General features: G+C 34.1%; 1 protein-coding gene across 1 annotated transcript in view; it reads right to left on the bottom strand.

Moving 5' to 3' along the window:
• The window catches only part of ASCC3 (activating signal cointegrator 1 complex subunit 3), a 293,625-nt gene that overhangs the window by 67,190 nt on the left and 207,443 nt on the right, over positions 1–18,992 (bottom strand). Inside the window, exons 20-29 of the mRNA XM_075708596.1 lie at positions 18,461–18,637; positions 16,126–16,351; positions 12,272–12,426; positions 8,473–8,571; positions 7,819–7,987; positions 5,683–5,903; positions 4,193–4,278; positions 2,455–2,621; positions 2,173–2,318; positions 1,944–2,064 (exon numbers count right to left, since the gene is read on the bottom strand). Coding sequence (XP_075564711.1) covers positions 1,944–2,064; positions 2,173–2,318; positions 2,455–2,621; positions 4,193–4,278; positions 5,683–5,903; positions 7,819–7,987; positions 8,473–8,571; positions 12,272–12,426; positions 16,126–16,351; positions 18,461–18,637 — 1,567 coding nt within the window. The remainder of the gene's footprint in view (positions 1–1,943; positions 2,065–2,172; positions 2,319–2,454; positions 2,622–4,192; positions 4,279–5,682; positions 5,904–7,818; positions 7,988–8,472; positions 8,572–12,271; positions 12,427–16,125; positions 16,352–18,460; positions 18,638–18,992) is intronic.

Below are 18,992 nucleotides of genomic sequence, written 5' to 3'. Positions count from 1 at the left end.
CCCTTTAATGACAAAAATTAGTTTCTCTTTGCAATACCTAGACAGCTGATACACCTCTTTGCAGATGATATACAGGTATGTATACTGAGTCTGTATTCTGCCAGATAGATACAACTGAGGTGAGCATATATCATCTCTGAATCAAAGATCATATAACTATGCTTAGCTGAGTGTGAGTTAATTTGCCCTGCTACCTCAGTGATCATTGTAAGCTAAAGATTTAAGAGAAGCAGTTAGGAAAAAAAAACCCCACCAAAACCTGGACAACTTTCTAGACTTCAAAGTTTGTGAATTTCTCTCTCAGCCTAATAACTATGTTAAGTTTTTTCTACCCTATTGGGATATGTTGTCTCAGGCTAAGTGCAATCAAGGTCCAAAACTTGCTTTCTGACTGCATAAACTCATGTCTGCCTGCAAAGGATCACTTCAATTGACCAAAACTAGAAAAGGTAAAAAAGGTACAAAGTGACTTTTCAATAGCTGCTGTGAAAGGTGGGTATTTTAGGGTCACAAGAACTTTGTTTCTGTTGTCTACTAATCAGTCTGATAGTAGACAAAACTATGTTTTAGGACTTTTTAAGAAAGCAGTTTCTTGCTCAGCCCATGTTTGAAAAGTTTCAGGTTGCAGCAAAATGTTTATGGTCTCAGGCATAAGTATTGCCATGGAAATGCTAAAATAACCTTGACTATATCACATCAAACAAGTGGGGAAAAAGCCCTCAATAAATCATACGTCTACAGATTTTCTAACATCAACAAGCACTAGAAGTAGAAACAGTTGTATGTAGAATTTCAAATACTCTTATAAATCTCTTATAAATCCATTTGTGTTTTCTCATGTAATTCTCATTCTAGCAATTAAATTTATGCATTGTTAATTTTTGAAAACTATTTCATACTATCCACCATCACATATTGTTCCCCAGTTAATGAATACTACCCAGCATGTGCTCCTGCATATACACACACTATACAGTTGTGAAATTATTGAAATAGGATAATTCCTGTGTATTTATACCTTACAACTATATATGCCAATATATCTATATATTTTAAAAGCTCAGCATCTAATGGATTTTTGTTGCTTCAGGAACAGGTGTGGCAGAACAGCCCAAGACAGATTTATTGTTCATTAGTGTTTTTGTACAATGCTCTTGTGGAGGTGTAAATAATCTGAGCTGTCAAGATTGGTCTCTAGTCCACAATCAATACTTTGCTTCTGTCATAAGGCTAATTAAAGCAGCTAAAAAGTCACCTCACAAATGTCACCTCACAATCAACAGCAGTTCACATTACAAAATTTATTTTGGAGGTTATTTTTAATTGATATAATAAATATTCCTTATGTAACCAAAACAAAGCATGTTCAAATAAAATACGAGAGTTTTTCTTAAATCTATCCTGCTTGCCAGCTTTGTTAAGAATAAAAAATTGAAAACAGAAGCATATCTTGGATGCACTACAAATTTTGAATTTTATGGTTATTGCTTTGAAACTAGAATTATAGGAGGTTAGCCTGACTTGCAACTTCTGTTCACAATTTTTTTAATGCTTACATACAGTGGTCCATATGAAAATACCTCAGCAGATTAATAATATGAATGGTTTTATCACTTTCTAAATTTCAAATATTTTTACACAAATGTTTCTTTATGGTGTCAAACACTAAGAGAAAACACATTTTATTCCCCCTTCATTAGCACTGATTTTATTCTTCTGTTCTAAAAACATTACATTCCTCTGTTATATGTTGCATTTGCAGCACATTTTATGTTTCAGACAAATAGCTTTGGGCCATTAGCAGAGCAGATTCCCCCTATACATGCCAAGAGTACGTACAGTAACACATGTTGTAAATGTGCTGCAAATGAATTGTGTAAAGTGCTCGAAGTCTTTTTTTCTTTTACAGAAAGAAGGAAAAGGTCTAGGAGCTTGTTGCTTACCTTGAAATGCAGGTTTGTTCATGCTAGCCATGCGAGGACAGTAATGCTGGCCAGGGAAGCCCTGAATGTGCACCTCCAGAGGAACTGGGCGTACTGATGGTCGGAAGTTGAACAGACCCATCTGCAAGAAAACATTTATTTCAAGTTTAACCTTGAATTATCTTATAAATTGCTATTTTGTCTCTCTGCAGCACAAATACATATCCATCTTCTGAAACATTTTTCATACCTGATTAATATTTAACCAGTCAGCAAGGTCTCTGGCATTTGCTAAAGCAGTGGATAAACCAACTACTCTTACAGGTTTCTCTGTGTGAGATGAGATGAAGTTTGTTCGAGACACAATGACTTCCAATACTGGGCCTCTCTCATCCCCTAGTAAATGAAAAGTCCATTGAAAAACAGAAAAAGAAAAGGTTCAGCTGTCAAAAAGTATATTCATGTCATAAGTTCCAGCACACTTCTTCAAATTTAGCAATGATTCTGATTAAAAACAACAAAACGTGCTCACCTAGCAGATGGATCTCATCTATGATAAGAATGGAAACTTTCTGAACATAGCTTCTGTTCTGCCAGCTTCTGCTGACACCATCCCACTTCTCTGGGGTAGTAACGATCAGGTCAGCTTGGGCAATAGCTCTCATATCAGGAGTCACATCTCCTGTCAACTCTACAACCCTGTAATCAAGAAGATGGTGGCTTGGCTTTACAAAGATTTGGAACATCTTAATGTTCAAATATTAACTGCTAAACATTAACTCCTAAAAGAAAGAAGAAACAAAATTAAACAAAGTAATTCTGTTTCTGGTCAAATACTTCTAACTGGATTTTCAAACTTGTTTTAAGTAAATAAACCTGTCTTTTGTTTTCCTAGTAAATACCATATAAATACCAAATACCATTCCTTAGCAAAAACATATAAAAAGAAAAGGGCGAATATGAGTCCCAAACCATCTACGGTTATTTTTTCAAAATGAAGATAATATAAGAATATTAGTATGACATAATGTGAATCATAACATCTTGTCATAGCCAGGGTGAAAGCTTTCTAGAAAGCTACCAAGCTGCTGCCTGCTGTTCTGTATAGAACTCTGGTTTGAATAACGAGGCTAGATTGCAGTGTATCTGCATTTGTTGGTGAAGCTCCATTAAGACTGGAGCAGAAATTATCCTGAGGTCATTTTTTAGGAAGATTAGCAGAGTTTTTCCAATTGCTTGCTGTATTATCCTTTCAAGTTCTACAAAGAGCATTTGAGATGATCCATCATTTTAGACTGAATACAATGGATTTTTGACATTTCTATCACGCATACTACATCCAGTTGAACATCTAATAAGAATTCCTGAAAGTAATGTGTATCTTCTGTTCAAAATTTCAGTCACAAATAATAGAGTAAATTTCAAAAAGGAAATATTACCTGAACATATTTTAAAATTATGAGGCAAATAATTTATCCTCACAGGCCATTGAAATAGCAAGGAAAAAAAAAAAGGCAATTAATAAGTCACTGCTGTGATAATAGCAGGAATCTCACTGGCAATTTCATGTATGCAGAGTAGCATCTCTTTCTCTTGAAACCCATGGTGTGCTTTGAGCTTTAACTTACCAAAAAAGCTATATATAGGAAAGGAAAAGGCCCTAAATAATGCACCCTACGGAAACAATTTTTAACTCAAGAAAGTATAATTTTGGCAACCATGAACACGACTGATATACCTTATATGTCATAAAGTAATGGCTGAACTCCAACACCTGAGAAGATCAGCAAGAAATTAATGTTACCAAGGAATAAAGTTATATCTAATTTACATATGAAGCAGAACGTATGAATACTAGTATACAGTTCATGCAACTCCTGTGAGTTCCTTATAGCTGAGGTTTATAAAGAAAGCTTATTAGCACCATGCTCTAACCAACTGAGCTAACCCGGCTGGCTCTATTTTGGATTGCAATTTCAATTTCCAAGGATACTGCAGAGAGAAATCTGAGCTTGGTATTTGTTATACTGGCAAGTAATGAGAATGAAAATAGCTGACTATCAAAGTGTATCCCTTTTTTAGTTTTGAGTTTGCTATCACTACAATGCCAATTGATAGCATTTCTTATTTTTTAAGTACTAGAAATTTGAAGGATAGTATATAATCAAAACCTAGTTTGAAATACTCAAAAGTATTCTGTAGATTTTATTCATACTTGATGGGCTGTTCTTTTGCTTCTCATTTCTCTGATTAGATAAGGAGAAACATACTTTTTACCAAGTTTTTCTTCAATCCTAACTTTCCAGTCCTCAATTCTTTCACGAACAAGTGCTTTTAAGGGTGCAATATACACTGCCTGCAAAAGAAAAGTCACAAAACCACAAGTTAAACGTTTAAGAAACCTTTATTAAAGTGTACCTACAAGGCAAAAAAATATTTAATACTTGTGAGATTTGAACATACTCACTATCTATAAAATGGTTAAGGTCTGAGTTCCTTAAGTGACCTACAACAGGGTTTATTTAAAACAGACTTAACACTGGAAAATACTGCTTTGTTTCCCGAGCCATTAACAAGCAAATAAATTAAGAAAGAGAAAGAATAATTTCTTGAAGTGGAAGTATTTATCACACCATTTAATATCAAACCCCACTTATATAAATAATACCATTTTTTGCCAGGCTTATAAAATCTGCAAGCTAACATTCTAGAACAGAAATAATCAGAATTTCCAGCAAGCAATATCTTACCTGATTTCTAGTTATGTTGTTAAATTATTAAAATGCTATCAATTAAATTAAAAAGCTGATTATTTTAAGCAAAATGTCACAATGAGGAAAACCTCAAAGAAGCCTGCTGTAGAGGGGGGAATACTCTGACATGTAGAAACAATATTTATTTACAGATTTATGGTTAAATATCCTGAAGCATTTGAACATGAAGAAACTGCTACATGAAGAATTCATATACATTCTTTAAAATGTATAGCCAGGTTTTCAGCTTTATCAAAACCTAAAAGATATATTCCTTTGAGAATTGGCTATTTTGTAATTCTAATAGATAAGCTGAAAATGTATGAGTGTCTTGTTTACCTCACTTGGACTAACAAATTGCATGAAGATATTGAAATTTCATAGATGAATAAAGGATTTATGTACATGATTTCTCTTAATTTCAAAGGTTATCCTTTGGTTACATCTCACAGTCAGATATAAATATCTTTTCCAATGACTTTAAAGCTAAAATGTGGTTAACTAAGACAAGATGGCTAAGTCAAGATACAGACATATATTCACTTTGAAAACAAAACCCCAAAAGCTGAGTTGTTCAGCTTTTAGACAATTTACGAAATAAAACACAGGGGCAAGTTGGAACAGAAAATTGGCTTGTAGTAATCAATTGCAACTTATTTGTTTAAATAAGAGAGAGACTGGGCTAGTTGTATTCACTTGGTGGGGAACTAACAGCTATAAAACTGTACTACTGCTTGTAGAAGATTAAAGCAGGAAATGGAGGTAAGTACACAAAAGGAAATCCAGCATACCTGTATGCCATGTTTTTAGATTTAACTCTAGTTGTACACTGATTAATATATAAAATTGAAATAAAAGCATAATGTACATAATGCAGTACCATTTTGTATCCAGACAGGTATAAATTGGAGAAAGCAAAATTCAGTTTGCCATAGTCTTTTTCTAGGCTTTTGCATTGCTCAAAACATGTCTACAGAAAATGATTCTAGTAAACCTATTTAACAAACCTTTGATGTGGGATACTTGTTAAAAACTCTAAAGATGGCTAATTCAGCTGCAACAGTCTTTCCAGAACCTGTAGGTGCTCCAAGAAGAACATTACAGTCTGTGTGATAAAGTGTATGAAATATCTGGGTCTGGATAGGGTTGAAGTGTGTGAATTTGTACAGGACTTCATATTCCCGATGTCCCAAGGCTGTGATAGGCAAAGGCTGAAGATCTAGAAGCTCTAAAAACACAAAATAGTCATGAGTGCATGACAACAGATGCCATGACATAACATACTTTATTATGAAGATAAAGATATTAACCAATACCTTAGTGAAAACCAACTTACATTGGAAATTGTTTTACTTAATATCTCATATGACACAGTATCCACATTTGGGTCACTGTTAACTTTGATGAGAAATAATGAAAAGTTGATTTTATAGCTCTGAGGTATTTCTGCAAGTACTGTTAGTATTTTGATAGCTGTGAACCAGCCATTTGCATAAATTAATCTTTTTCTTAAAGCTGTTTCCTTTTTATCCAGTTGTAGTAAGTTCTAAACTCACTGTACTAGATTATATGTATGTCCAGTTTCTTATGGTAACAGAATGTGGAGTTGAAGGACAGCATAGTCTGTATATTTCAGATGCAAGGAAAAAGGCTTTTTAAGAAGGAAGGATTCTTTGGAGATTCTAAGCTGATGGAGTAATACAAATCAGATGAGTACAACTAAATTTTGCATCTAATCCTTTAAACATGTAATTAAAGATAAAATCTTAATAAATAAACAAACAGCCTTTTAATATATGATTCTCAATATATCTTGAGGGCATCTGCTATCCAAACAATTAGAGATTGTGGAATTTGGAAGATGATATATATAACCAGATTGGATTTGGAATCCTACCAAATTAAGGAGACTGCAGTGATTCTGCTATGCAGATGCTTGCTTTGAAGTTCGGTTTTTGGTTTTTTTTTGTGGCTGGAGGTCTCATTGTCTTTCAGGGTGCTTCACATTAAGGTATGATATGGGAGTCATAAAATCTACTGAGGCAATGATGCCTAATATTCTTCACATGCTTTTCACTGATACCTTATGGCTGTTTTATCATTCCCACTGAAACTGTGATTTCTTGGGCTCTGTTGAGGAGAAAGAAGGTTTTTTGCCTAGCAGGGCCTCTACGTACTTCATTGTTGAGTGGGAACCAGATGGGAATTGAAATCAATTACCATAAATCCTAGAGGCTCCATAACTGGTGATGTGTAAATATCTTTCTGTTTCTTCTGAATAGTAGTCAGTGATCAGTCAATTAGATAAAAAGGTTGCACATGCTTTTCCAGACAGCGTAGGTACAGTATAACAATAGCTAAACACTTCACAAACACATGTGAATTTATGCATGCCAAAGGACAACACCGTATGAGAACTGAGTATTTCTGAAGGCACTCACTTCACAGACTGCTGGGTGAGCCAAATGTAATTACAGCGGAAAGGTTTTACAATGACATCAGGCACAGTGAATGTATAAAGCAATTTATGTATCCAGAAAAAAAGAAGCAAAACACAAACATATGCTTCTGTGCCAAGTGTTAAAAAGGAGGGGGAGGGGAAGGCCATGACTTGATCAGCAGTGCTGAGTTGAAATGTGATGTTTGGTACTGTAACAGTGCTTGCTATGATGAATTTATTTTAGTAACAATAGTAAGATGTTTCATATTTTCAAAATTTTTAACTGTGTTTGTTTTTTCTTTGCTGAATGCAAATTCGTAACGCAACCATCCACTCTTAGGTTATTTCTAACCAGTCCAGAAGAAATGTAACACTTACAAGCACTAAGATAAGACATACTGTAACACAGAGATTTGCTTACTTTTATATGACAGTTTCAATTTTCCTATGGTTTATAGAGAACTTGGAGTAACTAAAAGGCTGGTATTATGTTGAGATGAAATGAGCTGCTTTTTGTTCAGGAATTTAAAATCTTAGAGAGCTTTAAAATTAGTGAAGAAATCATCTCAATAATGCAAATATACCACAAAGTGAAATTCCATATACTTTTCTACGATGAAGCAGAAGAGATTTATTCCACTATCATAAGGAAAATCATTATGAGCAAGATGAATTAAAACAAAATGATCAAATTTGAAGTTACCTGTGTGGGGTGGATGTCTCTCTGGAAGAATCAAATGTTGAAAATTTATGATACATACAGCCTCTGCTCCCAACCATCTATCAGACACAGCTCGAATGTAATATTGAGAAGGAAGAGGTTCAAAAATTGGGATTGTGAACACCAGCAGTTGAGGTTCTTTAGTAATGACCTAATGCAAACGTGTAGAGAATAATTACTGCACAGACATATCAGTAACTATGAAAAATCATAGTCTGCCTCAATTCCATAAGCATTACCAACACAAAGCAATAAAGTATGTGTGCAATTCCATGTGCAAAATGTTCACATCTTTATAAAATATTTTACCACTGTGAATGGATTTTGTTTCCATGGACTTCAAAAGATAAAAATAAGGCTGGCTCTTCATCTTTTTCTTTAACAGACAAAACCATTACCATCTTCCTATTTTTACCTGGAAATAACTGTCCTGACCAAAGGAGGAGGAGAAAAAGGGACATCTGAGATTAGAAAACATCTTTGTGGAAGTCCAAGCTTATCACGTACATCTGAAACTGAGAGCTGTGCTACTGATTTGGGAATCTGCTTAGGTCAAAATACCATTTGACCTTACAAATCCACATCTCACTAACTTTATTTTTGTCTTGCTAGGAGATTCTGAATAAAATCCATTACCTGTTTTTTTTGAATGATGAAGTACTCTGAATGATAAATGTGATCATTAGTAGGGTCTTCTACCCAAATCCACCAGGGCTCTCCAACAGTCCCATGTACCTTCAAGAGGAGAAAAGATAGCTTTGTTATAGTTGTAATGAGGTTCTCTAGATTTGCTGGGTATATCTGATATATTTCTAAATGATGTAGGCTTACAAAGGAATACAGAAATATAGAAATCAGAGGTAAAAGCCATATAACATTTCTAATTAGATCAGTCTGCCTAAAGATTATGTTTCAGTAAGAGTTTGCTTAAGGTATGTGTAATAAATGGACGTGATATAAAAGCAACTGAAGCTAGTGCCAAAGCTGTTTATAAATAGACTGAACTCCCAGGGTTTCTTCTAGGCTCCTAAAAAAGGACTCCTTCTCCTTTTTCCTCCTTGTACTTCTGTCTTCGGATTCTGTATAGAGGACTGTCTTTTGCTTTCCACTGCTCATTTTTCAGTCAAAAACATTCTCTCAGGAAAAACTGGACACTGAATTGTGACATTCCTCTCTCCTCCTCTCTCTTTTCCCCTCTCCTCTAGAAAGACAGTAAGTGGATTCAGAAGGCTGTAGATCTAGTCATTGCTACAGGTGAAGTGAGAAGAACATAAATAGAGCTGTCTCTTGATGAAACCCATGCCATCTGGCAACACTGTATTCCATCCTTGATTTTGGTTGCTTTGTTGTGTACCTTATTTTGCAATGCCAGCCACAAATCATAGCTAGGTGGGATGCTCAGTTAAGAATTTTTGTTTCTTTGTCAGAATAAATGACTCATGCCAATGTGCAAGCATTTTACTTAAATATCTAGGAAAAGAAGGAAATGCATAGTAAAGGAGTGTGGAAGACATGCTATTAAATGAACACAGATTTCTGATGTTTCCGATGAGGACTGTGATAAGGTACGAGACCAGTATGAAGATGACAAAAAAGTTGGAATTATTCCTAAGCTTCAGTTAACAGGAAAAAATAGGAAGCACATAGTTGCTTCTAATGGCAATTTTAATGCTACAGGAGTCTGGTATTGATTCACGCAACATACATTATTTTCAGCATAATTCATTATTGTGTATGTGTTGGAAAACAGTCTGTACCGGCTTTTGAAGACAAAAATATGTACTAAGAATAGAGCTAAGGTTCTTTTTTAACACGGTTGCACAACAGATAAGTAGATGGACAGTAAAGACACTGTCATTCATTTTCATTACATTTGAATTTCACTAGCAGCTTCACTGGAAACTGAAGCAGTGAAACTGGAAGGACACACGTCACTGCAGGTGACATTTTGAAAAATTACAGTAAGACTATTACTTCATCAGGTTTTAGGAGAATTTAAGAGAGGAAAGAAGAATTAAGGAAGACAATAAAGTTCAAAGATCAGAAATTTTGTTATGAACTGTAACAGCATCTTAGTTTTGGAGAGTCCTGTGACAAAGCTGTGTGGAGAAAGAAGGGCAATGTGGGGACAGGCAATACAACACACTCCCCAGTAACGATTCTCAAGAACTCTGGGGAGCTTTTAAGAACTGACACATACCTGTATTTTGGGCAACCATTGCCCTAAAACTGCATGCCTGATATATGACCTGGCTAATTAATACTAGTTGCATTATTATGTATTTGTGCTGGACTCCTGGCTGCAGTAAGGCTTACTTGCTCTGTCTGGGTATTTTTATAGTCCTTTGCTTCTAACAATATAATAAGAATTTTCCAGTGGGATACGGCTCACACACTTTTACTGAACTTAAGGGCTTCCAGCACTGAAAACTGCAGCCATTAAAGATCAAGATAATGTCGTATCTCACAACTACCAAAACATATCTTCTTTCTCTTGTAAAGGCAAGTGCAAAATTTGTGATGAAATCATTCTAGAACTAAGTATGCAGGTAAAGGAACAGTCTTAAAACCATGAAATGTTATCCAAGCAAGGTATTTCAGTTAAGTATGGTATTTAAATTTCTAATATTCTGATTTGACTACTCCCATTCTTTCAATGGAATTTTTTGGCAGCTAGTTTTTGTACCAATTACAGCTGTACCGACAAGTTATATAGTCTTCTGAATAGTTTGCTAAAATACTGTGTGATGATGGAGAAGCAGTTTTGGAGTGTCAACGGTTGAATTTAAAAGACAGTTATTCCTTTTTAAAGACTATTAAAATTTAACAGCTTTTTTTGTTTATTTACTGTGATAGAAGTTTCATTTACTGAAGAAACAAGAAAATCAACAGCTACCTTACAAAAATAAAAAAAAGAAAAGAAGAGGTTTCCAAGTTTTGATGAGTACCAATATACAAATTCATACAAAAAGAGCTCCATAAGTTGAACTGATAAAACAATCATAATGTTTCCAAAGCAACCATTAGGAAAATTGTGTCAAGGGGTCGTAGCAGAAAACAGATTTTTGCCTAAGTTTTGCTACAGCTTTAGAAGTTCAGAATCAAAATAAGAGAGTAGAATTCTGTGTAGACCCCTTTTGAATTTGTAAAAATATAGAACCTAGATTTTGTATAAAAATCTAAAAATGGATTGAGAAATTACTGTGTATTAAGATACAGTTTAGTAAGAAGAACAGTCAGGGTTTTTTTGTCTTTAATAGATTACAGGTAAAGTGGACGAAAGATTGAATAATAAAAACTTGTTTCAAGCCTAAAAAGTAATGCTTGTTTGCCTTCTGAAGTATTGCACATAAATAAGGCAGCAAAAATTAATTCATGTTATAATTCATGTTAGGAATCCATTCAAATATTTCTGTAATAAATCCAGGTAGCAAACAAAATCTAACTTTCTATATTTTGATCATTAATCTCCCATTCATAAGGTAATTGGTGAAACTTCCAAAAGAAAAGAAAAAGCCTTTAGGAAGGGAAAATAAATTATAAAATCATCTAAATGTTTGTGAAATAAAACTCTAATTTACTTGTGATTAAGGTAAATTTGTAATTGAAGGGATTTAAAAATTATTTTTAATAAAACAACAGATACTTAATATCCACCTTTCAGAGTAATTTATCTTAAGTGTAAATCTCCTAAGTGTAAAAAAAGAAAAATATGCTTGCCCATTGAGGTATCTTTGCCTTGTTTCTGTAGAAAGTTTCAGAAGCACCAGCAACAATACAATGCCCCCATGTGGACATTTGTATTTCATTTAGATTGATCTTAAATCTATTTCTAATGAACAGATTCTGAATCAAAGGGTGTGGGTATATCTGAATGTGCAACTAGCACAACTCTTTTCATATAAATTTGCACCGTAAAACATAGATGGATGTAACTCCAAACATACCTCGTTTTTTCTGTTCAGACAAGTCCCAACAGAAAAAAACGGCAATGATGTTGTGAATGTACATTTGTAAAGCCATAAAGAGTAGCAGAACTTGGCATACATGAACTGTATTTCAAGGCTTTATTTTCTGCATTTGACATTCATTCATAGTTTAGAGAGCCATCCGTGCCTCCCTTTTTCTTCCTTCTCTTTTTTGGGTATATAACTCAAATCTGTGTGTGACTGCTATTAATATTCAGTATAAGCACTTGCTTCAACATGTTATAAACAGCGCAATCCTGTAATGATTAACAGAAATAAGAAGATGATCTTTTGGTGCCACCTTCTACAAAAGTCTTAAAGGTCATTCCATTCCTATTATCAAATTTGCTTTTTAGCTAAAATAAATATTTTTTTTCTTATCCAAACAGCTATGGACTCCCTGTGATCATCTCCTTCACTGAAGCTAAATTAATGCTTCCTATCCTTCCTCCACCTCCTTTTTTTACCTGATCGTTCCACGTGAAGTCAGGAGCGATGTTCAGCCGAACTCGGAGCACTGTGCGGGTAATTGGCTGAATCGTTGCTTCCATTACGACGGAGGGGATTTGATGGACACACTGTTTTACCTTTAACCCAATCTTCACATGATGCAGCATATGACCTGCCAAGAAAACATGAGGTGTAACAAATTTGCATTTCTAGGAAAAATAATACAACTCCGACTTTCAAATAGGCTTTTAGAGAGAAGTATTATTGCTTGCTTGTTTTGCTCTTAGGTGCATAAATGTCTGACTCTCTTGACCTGGCATGTCTGAATATTTTGTAATACTTAACTTGAATTAGCAATTTAGAGCCTAGAAAAATCAGTATTAACCCTCCCTGTTGGCTATAACTAAGGGGTTAAACTAACTATTAAGAATTCACACTGAAAACATATTATGTCAAGCTAGTTCCCCTTCCTTTACTGACTTTTTGACCAGGCTCTTACCAAGCCATATAGTTCTTTTTTAAAGTATGAATACTGACCTTTTATTTAATGAAGGGCACACATTTGAACTTCTACAATTCCTGTGCAGTGATTCAAAGCAGACAGAACAGTTTTCATAAAAATGAATAAAGGCAGTTAATAGCTTAAAAATGCATGCCGCTAGTAAACATCTCACAGCAGCTCTGATTTTTCAGAATACACCAGTATGTAACTGAGACAAAGGAAAAAGGAAATGTTGCAATGTTTTTTATTTTCTATCACAGTCATGGTAACTAAGGCAATAAAGTGTTTATATTAATTAAAAAAAAATTCTTACTTGTATTTTACAGCTGAAATCTCTGTTCCCTTGCTCTTAATTTTAAATATAAATCAAAGTAGGTAGCAGTGATTTCTATTTTTCCTGAAAAATGTTGCAACTTCTAGCTTATTTAAGGAAAGAAGGTTGACTTATCACATTTTCACTGAAATTGCTTGTATAATTATGTGAACCATAGCTTACATTTTAATTATAATGGTCATTAAGCACTCACTGTTAAAAGCTATCTTACAAATGGCTACTAATATTTTCTGATACCATTATGTGTTTCCTGCGCACACTTTCCATTTAAAAAAAAAATATCTATTTGCATTATGTGCAAAGTGAAAAGGTGATACAAACTTTTTCTTGCCATTGCACGAAATTTAGGACCATAACATCTTGCAATTGCTAATTTCTTTATATTGATCCTGACTTCCCCTATTCGGTTTTTCTTATTTAACAAACTGGCAGATTTTGCCTCACACAGGTATTTATCTATACTCTGAACTAATGAATGGTGATCTTGGTTAAGAAGCAAATCCCTAATGCAAAAGTTTTAACACATATTTAATCAGTTTAATTTGCAGTTGGTAAAATAAGCGCACCTCCAGCAAGTGGATTATTAAAAACCAAAACAATTATATTGGTACAACTGGGGGATATATGCAGTATTATAGCATACTTGCACAGTGACAAGCTTTTGCAATTAGAGATAAAAACTTCAGAAATCATGTTAAATAAAGGTAGGTACCTTACTCAGTAAGGTCTTGCTCAACAAGCTTATGTAGGCAAGTCTACTTTTTCATGCCAAGAATCTCTTTCTGTATCATGATGTGTGAGGTGAACTGTGTTTGTACAGGACAGTACTGAGGTTTTGTACACCTATCTGCTAGGGAAAAATAAGGCTCCTCTCCCAGCTTCTGTAAAACGTTATAAGCCCCCCCCCCCCCCTTTTTTTTTAAATAGTCACATTATAAGAAATTATCAATGGCATTTAAGAAATATTAAAACCTTCTGAACAAAAGCTATTTGAGAAAATAGCTATGTTTAACAAAAGAAGAATAGATTTTGCTGATTCCACAATGATTGTGATCTGTATTCTGAAAAACCAGGACTGTCTATCTCAGATAACACAGTTATTTCTTGGCTTTCTGGAAACTCCATGGTTACACTGCAATAGCGCACAGACTGGCGTTGAACAATTTGTGGTACACTTGCATCCAGGATCTGTGCACGCAAAACGCTCTTTATTCATTGGGAGAGCTGGCACCCATCTGATGCTTTTATCTCTCCCTAGGCCATGGACTGAATTAGCCAGCTAGCTCCTGTCTCTTTTATTCTATCTCCAAGGTCACAATAACATTTGAAAAGGAAGAAACGCTAAGACTGAAACTAGTTCTATGGAGTCTAGAGAACAGGGCAGCACCTGGAAGCTGTGCCTTCTCTCATTTCAACATGGCTTTGAATTCAAATAAAAAAAGGCGACTGCCAGGCAAGAGCTTCCTTCACACCCTTGGTGTCAGAAAGAGAGGCCAGACAGGAAGACGTATGCCAAGTACTTCACAGAGATGCACAGATCAACTGCTTCAATGTGTATAAGGCTGAAGAACGTTCAGTATCATTACATATAGTCAGCAATGACCTATTTTCACAGTCAAATCCCAAGTCTCATCTACTTTCAAACTAAGTTAATATAAAACAAAACTAGACATTTTATAGGTATATATTGACACATTTCCATCTTGTCAATACTACATTGAAGGAAGCAAAATTGGTTTTGTATTTTAATATGAAATTTCTTGCTTCTCCAAGAGCAGGTACAGGGGGAAAGAAGCATAAAAAAAGAAAAAAAAACACTAATACACTTAATGGAAAAGAATATTAAGTATTAAAAAGACTGCACAAATACACAACAAATTAATAAATCTGAATAAAAAAGTGCTATCGTGCTTCTGAATAGAAAAGCACAATAATGCTAGCACTTCAAATAAGATTTTTAATACATTGAAAATTACTGTATATTATAATGCACAGTTAAAGTAAGCTTTTAAAATTTTCTCACAGACCTTTGGCATAACTTTTTAAATAAAAATATAGCCTCTAATTCTGCAAACTTTTACACATTTATTCAACTTTTTCCAACCTAAATTAGGCATGTAACAAAGCTTCCTAAGTTAGGATTGTAGTTCTCTTGTCAAATGAGAGAAATATCAAGTCAGAATTCATAACTTCTAAAAAGCAGTGACTATGAATTGTATTTTTACTGTAAAATTAGATTTAAAAAAAAAAAGGCAGCTTTTTTCTCAACAACTTGGCAATAACAGGTGCAAAGAAAGGCCAAGTAAGAAAAAATACACTAAAATAGGAAAAAGAAATACATTACAAGCAAATTTTTTTTTTCAACTTTCACCAGCTGGTGGACAGTTTATGTACAACAGTTTACACACACATACTAGAAATTGTCATTATGTCTATCAGTAGGCTTGTGGATTTTCTCATTATCAAAATGTCAAATCCTTTAAAAAATTCCATTAAGGTTTTGCTGCAATGACACCAGTGACAATGAATTCTCCATGTTCAATGAAAATTAATGCAGTGTTTCAGAAGCAGGCCATTTACTGATAGTATATCAGGACATAATAATCTGCTTTTATTCTTTTTCACGTTAATAGTATTTCAATAATAATAAAAAAAAGGTCACATTTTGCCAACTGGCAAAAATAAACAGATGCCTTTTATAGTAGTGTATTACATAATGTGAGCAAAAGGGAAGCACAGGTCAACATAAATATGTATATATACACATATATGTAAATACCTATCAACATACACCTCTGTTCCACATGTGTTCTGGGGTTAGCAGGACATGGGCTAGCCTTACCCTCAAAGCTGTGCCATATTACAAGCTGTGGAGACTGAATAAACCTTCTTTATTGGACAGACCATAACACCATATTAATGTGTCTACACGGCTTCCAGACCAGAGTGGGTATATTAATGAACAGCTCAGATTAGTTCTAACTTGCCCATTGATTACTAACAGTTTAAGCAGATCAGCATTGCTGATTTCTCACCTATTTCATCTTTTCTCATGTCCTTCATCTTGTCTATAGTGAGATTCTTCTCTTCCAACTTTGAGAGGACTGATGGTGGTAACACTGAGAACTGTCTCAAAGGGCTAACCCAGCCCCACAGCCGCTTGTCAATGACTTTGCTGAGATTCAGTAGTCGATGTGTCATTGCAGGCCAACGTTTCCTAAGGGCAATCTCAAAAAGAGCTCGAACAATACGAGCTGCATTCTGGAGAGTGAAAAAAAAGCAAAAATGTTGTAATTGTCTCAAGTATTCTTTGTAAAATGAAAAGGATCCCATAGACTCATCTTTGACAAACCATAACAATAGATTTTTCTTTTCAAATTTATTTCAAACATTCTTGAAAACTGTTTTTTCCATCACTGTCTAGTGGCAGAACTACCTCATGATTGCCTACAGAAATTATGAAAAGAAACATGTGCAACTAATTAAAGTTGTAGTGGCAGGTCTGCCACAGAGTTTTGATCATGGTTATGCTAACATTAGGGAGTTGTAAATTTATTGTGTACTTAATATCTTCCTCCTTCTCCCCCCATATAATATACACCTGCAAACTCAGTTTATATGAAAATTCATGTTTTATTTTTCATTTCAGTTCTGCTTCAATAATAGCATCCCATTTCACACTGAATTTCATAACATTTGCACAGAAGTTTAACAGTAGTGATTTTTTTTTAACATCTTCTGAGACTACTGCATAACTAAACTGTATAAATCTGCTTTGGACTTGGAAAATTAATTATTAACATAAGCTTGAATGAGGTCAGTCTTATCCTGAAAACGTAATTTATGATATTCCTTTCATAAACTTATCAAGTTGTATTATGAAGTTGTGGGGTTTTTTGTGGTGTTTTTTTTTTTTTTTACTACCGGTACTATGCCTGGATTAGCAATTCTGTTCTTGATTCATTGAATAGAATACAATCATTCTCTACTGGCTCTGCAATGCCAACAGGAATAAAAAATAGAAAAATATTTGGTTGTGATAGGAAGCATATGTTACTAAAGAAGCACATTTCTTTTACTTAGAAGGATGAATGATTTTCTTAATAGTCACTATCCAATTAAAAAAAAATCACAATTTGTAGCACTGGTTTCACATGTACAATTTATGAAGATCTGAGAAGATGACCATGTTGCCTTACTAAAAATGCTCTAATTGAGACAGACAAATAAAAGCAATTGTCCTGAAAGCAAAAAAGAATCATACTGAAAATGATCTTGCTTGTGCAAATACCACAGTTTTTATGATGTGCACAATTCTTTCAGAATTTTCTCATTTATACCCATACGTGCTATGAAATGTAAACACTTCTGAAGAATATAGATGTATGTATGTAAGAAATACATAGTATGAAAATCTTGCTGAGGAATATGTATACTTTTCACTATTTAACTCTCATCTTTAGCACCAACTAAATGCAATTTTACAATCAATTCTTTCCAAAACGGTTTTGTAAGGATGAGACAAAAATGATTCAATGCAACATGTTGCCGACTGTTAAAAAAAAAAAAAAAGACAAAAAAAAGACAAAAAAAATACATAGGATGGGCTAAAAGGTAAAACTTTATAATCTATTTTATACATTCATTATTGTTGCACATCTGGGATTGTCTACGAGCATTTTGTCACTTTGAGTTCTTTGGGATTCAGAATTCTAAACTTTCAAGCAACACCCGTTTCTTTCTAAGATGGGCTCTAATTGTGTAAGCAAGCAGTTCTGTGTCACAGACTTGCAGTTCTCATTATTCTGTGTAATAACTAAACGTGGTATAACTATCAACCATTCAGGTGTCAAACCAAGCCAACAAACAAATATATAGACTGATACGTAAATTTGCATGATTATATCTAGCAATAAAATTGTAATAGCACATCTTTCTTGTGTAAACCAGAGTATGTGAATAAAACACAAATTACATTTTGCAGAATGAAGTATAAAAGTACACAAACCATAAAAACAGATTGCAACAATTTTCCAGGTTTAGAAGAAAACCCAGTAAGTTAAGAATAAAATTTCTGTGCAATCACAGTTAGAACTACCAAATATAATAAGACTACAGGGGTCATACGAACAAAAAGGACATTCAAAATTAACAAAAAATGCAATAGCCTCCCAAGGTAGGCTTTTGCAAATCTTTTCTTCTTAAATATTATACCACACACGCACACACACACAAGGCTCTGATTTTCAAATCAATTTGCATAAAAATGTACAAAAAAGTTGCAGATCAAGGCCTACTTACATAATTGTAAACATTTGGGAGGATGAAAACAGAACACAGCAACAGATATGTAAAAAATACTATTTTTACCTGTGCAACATATGCAGAATCTGAAATAAGGGAGAAGCTGTCCATCTCCCCTCTGCTAATATATGTTTGAAGGAGGATATTAATTTTTCCATAATTGGTTTCCACACCTCCTGGAGCAGGAAGTACACAGAAATCATTCAGTAAGGTATCCAGCTCTTCTATTTCTTCTTCTCTTACCTAAAACACAATTATACATTATGAAGAGGCTGGAGCAATTTGATAAGAATTTTTACACTGAAATAAAATTTTCGTTATAATGTAGTTACATTATTTCTAAATGGAGTCTCTAGTTTTAAGGGGGAAAAAAAAAGAAGAAAAAAAAGCAGCAAACCCATATCTTCTACAATGTAGCTAATAGACCATAATTGAAGCTATCTTAATAGTGACACAATTACATTTTATTATTCATCACCATCTATTAAAGTTGCCATTGACATACAAAAATTTGATATGCCACAAAAATTGAATCTTCTGACCCTACCATCCTTCATCTGATGAGATTTCATTTTTTATTTGACCAGAGTAAAACCTC

Source organism: Pelecanus crispus, chromosome 3, assembly GCF_030463565.1.
Source record: "Pelecanus crispus isolate bPelCri1 chromosome 3, bPelCri1.pri, whole genome shotgun sequence".
Taxonomy (NCBI): Eukaryota; Metazoa; Chordata; class Aves; order Pelecaniformes; family Pelecanidae; genus Pelecanus; species Pelecanus crispus.
Note: the sequence above shows the minus strand (reverse complement) of the source record. Positions and strands in the feature narration are given on the sequence as shown.